General features: G+C 46.3%; 3 protein-coding genes across 3 annotated transcripts; 1 reads left to right on the top strand and 2 right to left on the bottom strand.

Annotated features, from left to right (window-relative positions):
* Positions 1-457: 457 nt before the first annotated feature.
* Positions 458-1,193, top strand: C922_02945 (hypothetical protein; the record flags this gene model as incomplete). Its single annotated transcript, XM_008818543.1, has 3 exons — positions 458-475; positions 696-845; positions 1,050-1,193. 3 exons carry the CDS (start codon positions 458-460, stop codon positions 1,191-1,193), a joined length of 312 nt encoding a protein of 103 aa, XP_008816765.1.
* A 35-nt stretch (positions 1,194-1,228) lies between these two features.
* Positions 1,229-2,248, bottom strand: C922_02944 (hypothetical protein; the record flags this gene model as incomplete). Its single annotated transcript, XM_008818542.1, has 2 exons — positions 1,229-2,083; positions 2,231-2,248. 2 exons carry the CDS (start codon positions 2,246-2,248, stop codon positions 1,229-1,231), a joined length of 873 nt encoding a protein of 290 aa, XP_008816764.1.
* A 1,093-nt stretch (positions 2,249-3,341) lies between these two features.
* On the bottom strand, positions 3,342-4,322 carry C922_02943 (hypothetical protein; the record flags this gene model as incomplete). The annotated part of the gene is made up of 2 exons (XM_008818541.1): positions 3,342-4,047; positions 4,309-4,322. The coding sequence occupies 2 exons, from the start codon at positions 4,320-4,322 to the stop codon at positions 3,342-3,344; spliced, it is 720 nt and encodes a 239-aa protein (XP_008816763.1).
* Positions 4,323-5,700: the final 1,378 nt, after the last annotated feature.

Raw genomic sequence — 5,700 nt, 5'->3', positions numbered from 1 at the left:
TTTTTTTTTTTTTTTGTATGAACAAGTAATATAATATGTGCATATTTTATGCTCCCTTTTGGCTAGCTAAACCGTTTTTTTATGAATACGAAATGTATATATGTAGCTTCTTTTTTTTTTTTTTTTGCCACGTTTAGCCATTTTTGTATGAGCAGGCAATAATTTTTCCACCATTTTTTCGCTTTTTTGTGCATCTCCTTTTGTGTACCCCATGCTAGTATGCGAACAGCACACGTGAGGAAATGTGACCAAGTACAGGCCTAGGTTTGTTTCCACCGCCCGTTCAGTTGTTCACGCTGTAGTGGGAGATACCACTCTGGGAGGTTAACCTTCAGATGGGTTTATTTCATGCCATTTGTTGTGGCGAAGCAGATTCACGCACACGTCAGGTGAAGAGATATGTACCAAGTGGGCACCCCTCACCGCTGTAGAAACGCTTGCACATTTGTAAATGTGGATGGAGTTCTACCTCCACGTAACTTCGATGCGCACTCTGGGATGCTCCAGTGGTGAAAATTATATATTTTTCTTTCTATTGTAAGTAGAACAAGAGCTGGTTATTTTTATTTTTTTTTTACAGCCCAGCTGGAGCCCTAATTCAGTTTCAAAAAAAAAAAAAATATATTATTTAGTCAGAATAATCCACCCCTTGAAGCTACTTTTTTTTTTTTTCCTTTTTTCCCCCCCCTGGATAGGAAAAACCCATTTGGTTGACCATGATTAAGTCACCCTTTTACAGCTTTAACAAGAACTCGTTGCTGGTGCAGTGCTTCAAGGGGGCGTGTGTCTACTACCTTCCGCAGAACTTGGCCGTTATAGGGGCCTTTCTGTATTACCAGTACAGGGTATGACGGAGCGGGGAGGGCGGCGAAGGGGGGTGGAGCCGTGCGATGAGCGGTCAGAGGAAGCACTGCATCGGCTGCTCCCTCATGTGTGCGAACCCCCGTAATGGAGCCCCTATTATATTGTTACTCTTATTTTTTCACTTTGTCATTTTGTTATTTTTTTGTTTTTTTATTTTATTTTTCTTTTTTTTGGTTTCTTCTCAGGCGAGCCAACACATGGGAGGCAAGCGTGTGCCCCTGAGCAACTGCGACGAATCGATAGACAACTTTTTGGCGGCAAAAAAGTTAAAGCGCGATGAGGTAAAAGTGGAGCGGCGGAAAAATGTGTGCCACGTGTCCCTGACGTGAGGAGAGGGAGGTTGCCTCTCCTGGATGCAGGGCAGCTAAAACTGCGCAACGAAGTTATCAACCGCATCGTCGATTTTCTTCAAAACGGTTAAGCTCTCATGCGAGGGGAAGGAATGATAGAGCTTATCCAAGAAATCACTCGCCTCGTCGAGCTCGTACAAATATAAACAGCATGTAATCAAATTGCAAAGGGAATCCCCATTAGTGGGATCCTCCCTCAGTGCATTCTTCAAAAACTCTTTCGCATCATTGAACTCGTAGTTTAATATGTTTGACACTCCCTTCCCATTGAGAATGACAGTGGACATGTCGTTGACGATGGATCCATACATAGATTCCAAATCGTCAAAGATTAAAAAGGCTTCTTTATGATTTTCTTTATATAGGTAAAATATGGCTAGTATAATTTTTACGATAGGTATTTCATCATTCATCCTGTTGTATTCTTCTATCATTTGACTGACCAAGTCATGTCGATTGATGAGGAGGAGAAGGACGATTTTGGCTGACGTCACTTCTATTGGGCCATCTGATAGCAACTCGAAGCACTGTTGTAACTTGTTGCAGTCAAATAGGAGTCTACTCTTTAGGATGTTTCCATTGGGGGAGGTTATTTTTAGTTTCTCCACTTCGCTGAGAAGTGTCTCTGCTTCCATGGCGATATCCCCCTTCGCCTTCTTCTCCGTCAGGTAATAATGCTGGTAGTATCTGCACAACCACTGGAGGTTCTCATTTGGCGACTTTTTCAAACCTAGAAGCGTGTCCTTCTCGTTCCTCCGCATGTATATTTGATATATATACTCCTCCGCTTCTGTCCGCTCCTCTTTGCTAGCTGTCTCGAAGTTCCTAAGGCAGTAGTTCTCGTACCCCGCGTAGAAGAAGTCACGAATCTGGGGGAGGTGGGTGCCATGCTTTTATGTGTTCACCAATGTGCAGGTTTTTTTCCGCCCGATTGCAGGGGGAGGGGAGGCGTACCCATAGCTGTAGCCCTCATCCGGTCGCTCGCGCATAGCGCAGCATCTTATGAGCCCTCTCACCTGCAGTGTACCCTCCATAGCGGGCGTCCCATGGGGTAGATGGATGCGCGTCGGGGTCAAGGGGGGAAGCACGACCAGCCAGGCACGTTTCGGTTACAAATGGCACAGTTGGGGAAGGAAGAAAGTGACAAAGGGACGATGCCCTTATGGGAGGAAGTGTCGAAGTGGTGGAGGGGGGCCGCGCACTTCTCCCCCCAAACGTGCGCTTAAATGAACGCTAAACGGGGACTGCAATCTGGCAAGAAAAAAAAAAAAAAAACATGCAAAAGGGTTAATTTTTTTTTTTTTTTTTCTTTATGTTTCTCTTCGTCCCCTGGGCGCGGATGACCAACGACCAGCAGCCAACGCCCTCCTTCTGTGCGCATATGAACTTGTGGCACCCCACCAAAAGATACATCTCCCCGCGTGAGCACAGTCTGATCGTCTTGCTGAGGAGTCACTCCGACGCCGCTGAACACTATTTAGAAAGGTGCCCCCTTTGCACGTTAAAAATGGGAGTATAGTAGTAGCGTCGTAGTGGTGACGGGTGAGAAGGGTATCACACCCTGCGACGCTCGAACTCGTTCATCCGGAGTTAGTGCACATCGTAATGGCGTGGAAAAGAAAAAAAAACATCCTCTTAAATTGGGTGGAAATGCCAAACGTGTCTCGAAATGGCACAACAGTTGATCTTTGGATGTGAAGAAAAAAAAAAACACACTCTGTACGTATACAGGGTTGGGGAAGCGATCAAAATGCACACGCACGGATAATATGGGTTCTTTAAAAAGGCATGCTCACATATGAGTTGGAAAAAAGAAAAAAAAAAACAGGGGAAGGAAGATACAACCAAATGACACAAAAACATTGGGCTTCCACAGTTTGGTTCATCAATCGGTGTCCCACTTGGTATGGATCCCTCGAGGGAGGGGGGGATAACGTATATTCACGGTTTTGATTCGCTCACAGGATGGGCCGCTAAAAGGGGCAGTGCACCCCAAGGGGTTCCTCGCACGCAGACACAGAAACAGGCACAGACGGGCGCGCACAGGCAGGCACGCGGACAGCCGCAACCCCACGCAACCCTACGGAGACAGACACGACGACACCCCCGCCGGGGAACGACCCATCACTACGTGAGCTTCTGCGTAATGAGCGTATCCATCAGTTTGGCATCCTGCAGCGTCTGGCCGTTGCGCTCAATTTGCTTCAGAGGGAAATCAAAAAAGAGAGAAAAACTCACAGGGGTGTAACTATGCACGAACTGAAACAGGTCCTCCACTGTGTGGTCACAATTAAACTTCTGAGAAACTTTTTTCCCATTATATAATCTGACATGCAATGTGGTAGTGGGCTTAGAATCGTCCACATGGATGTTTTTAATATCAGTCGGGGTAGATTCTGCGAGTTTTTTCATTTCTTCTTCGGTAACACTTGATGTGTTACTTGACCCTAACTTGACCCCCTGTCCTTTGTAGGTTGCATTGGTGGTGTCGATGTTTCCCTTTGTATAGACCTGGTTGCTGTTATCCTTTATGGCTACATTCATCGTTTTATCCTTGCCGGCCAATTCCTTTGGCAAGATACCTGCCTCGATGTTTTGCATGAATTTTTTATTCTCCTCAAGATTTAGATCGCGAAACTCTCCGTCATCTACGATGAACCCATTTTTATATAGCGTAATCCGTCTGCAGTTTTCTGGCAATTTGGACGTGAAGAAACTAGAGACCATGTCATCGTCTGAGTTTTCCACTTCCAGTCCGCTGTTCTGACCGCCTGTATAGTGCGCTACGCGTTCCTTGTTTTTTTTTTCGTCCTTCCTCAGGTCGCTAAGGGATCTGCAGCGGGGCGGAGAAAATTGGGGTTACAGTGAGGGAGAAGAATGAAGCGACACAATAAACTGTTTTATCGTCACGGCAGGGAAGGGGGCTCCCCCGATGTGTACAAGCGGAACGATTCTCCTGTGACACATAGGGGCGACTTAACGGGGAACACTTATGGGCTGAAAGACGCGCCTTCTTAAGCTCCCCTTTCGGGTGAACACAGAACAGAAATGGCCCTCGCCTCCGTGCAGGCGCTCCCTCACCAAAATTGCATACCTTATGTTCGACATGGTTCCCAAGCTTCGCAAATGATTCCTTTTATCCTTTGGGGGAAGTTATTCAAACTGGAGGAGTTTCACCAGCAGGGCAACCTCTCAGCTGCTGTTACAAAGGTAACGTATTTTTTTTTCTTCTTCTTCTTTTTTTTTCTGCTTCAGCGGAGGAGGTTAAAATAAACACTCACTTTACCTTTAACATAAACGTTTGGCTTAAATTACGCGAAGATAGGCGAGCTTTCCTTTCGCCCCTCGGGGTGGAGAAGAAAGTTGGCAGAGAAGGGAAGCGCAGAAGGGGTCGCGCAAAACGGGAAGAAACGGCGAAAGGCGGAAAGGCGACGAGAGGGATGGCAAAAAGGACGGTGAAAAATTTCCCAGAAAATTGCAAAAAAATATACGGTCAAAATGTGCCTTCAAAATATGCCGACAGAATTGCGCCCATTTTTTGCGCCCAAAGCGGGCCTCGCGCCTGCAGGAAAGAACGTTCCTCTTTTTTTTTTTTTTTTTGCACTCTCTTGCCTGGGCATATCGCGCATATGGTTACATGGCACCAGATCCAATAAACTTCTCATTCGCGAAACTTCTTTTTTTTTTTTTTTTTCCTCTGCTCATGCAATAACCGAGGAGGGAGAATTATTGAGGGGAAATAAAATCGGGAAAGAAATCATCCAACAGGGGGAGAAGCATAGAGGTGATGAGAAATAAAGAAGTAGTTCACTTCATTTAATTTGTTCCATTCCGTTGGCATGGTCTTTCCCATAGGATGTGGAGGGGAAGGTTCCACCTTGGCTATCTGTTCATTCTCGCGCATTTATGTCTTCGTTCCCTTCCTTAGGAGTTCTCCCCCAGAGTAATACACAACTGGAGGGGTTGCCAAAGGAAGGGGAACGCGCAGAAGGGGAGACTCATCAGCACAATTGTCCCTCGTCAGCTCGAAATGCAGACCGCCTGTCCCAGCATGGCAGGAGGGGCCTCGGGCAGTAACGCGGTGATAACCTCGTAATAACACGGTGATAATGACTCACCCATTAGTACTCTCCACCTCGATGGAAAATAAACCTACAAACAGGTACATAAACGTGTAGGTGGTGTGGCCACCGAGTTGAAACAATCTGATGCCTGCCTGAAGACACACTTGTGGAAGCGCGGCGATCTTTCCAGTCACCGCTTCACTCCTTGGAACATGGTTGGGAGAATAACGAAATGGGAAGAACGTAAGCTCTTAAGGAGGCCCAACGACGGGGTGATGTCCAATTGATGGTTAAACAGCGTCCCCACCGAAAGGGGAGTCACTGAAATGGGGGTACGCAAAAGTGTGCAGAAAGGATGAAGGTAAAATGTGCATATTTACGTTAACGCTTGTGTTCACTCGTGTGTACATTTTTTCTTTTTT

The sequence above is a fragment of the Plasmodium inui genome, assembly GCF_000524495.1.
Source record: "Plasmodium inui San Antonio 1 unplaced genomic scaffold supercont1.11, whole genome shotgun sequence".
NCBI classification, from domain to species: domain Eukaryota; phylum Apicomplexa; class Aconoidasida; order Haemosporida; family Plasmodiidae; genus Plasmodium; species Plasmodium inui.
The sequence above is the reverse complement of the archived record's forward strand: the minus strand, read 5'-3'. Positions and strand labels throughout refer to the sequence as shown.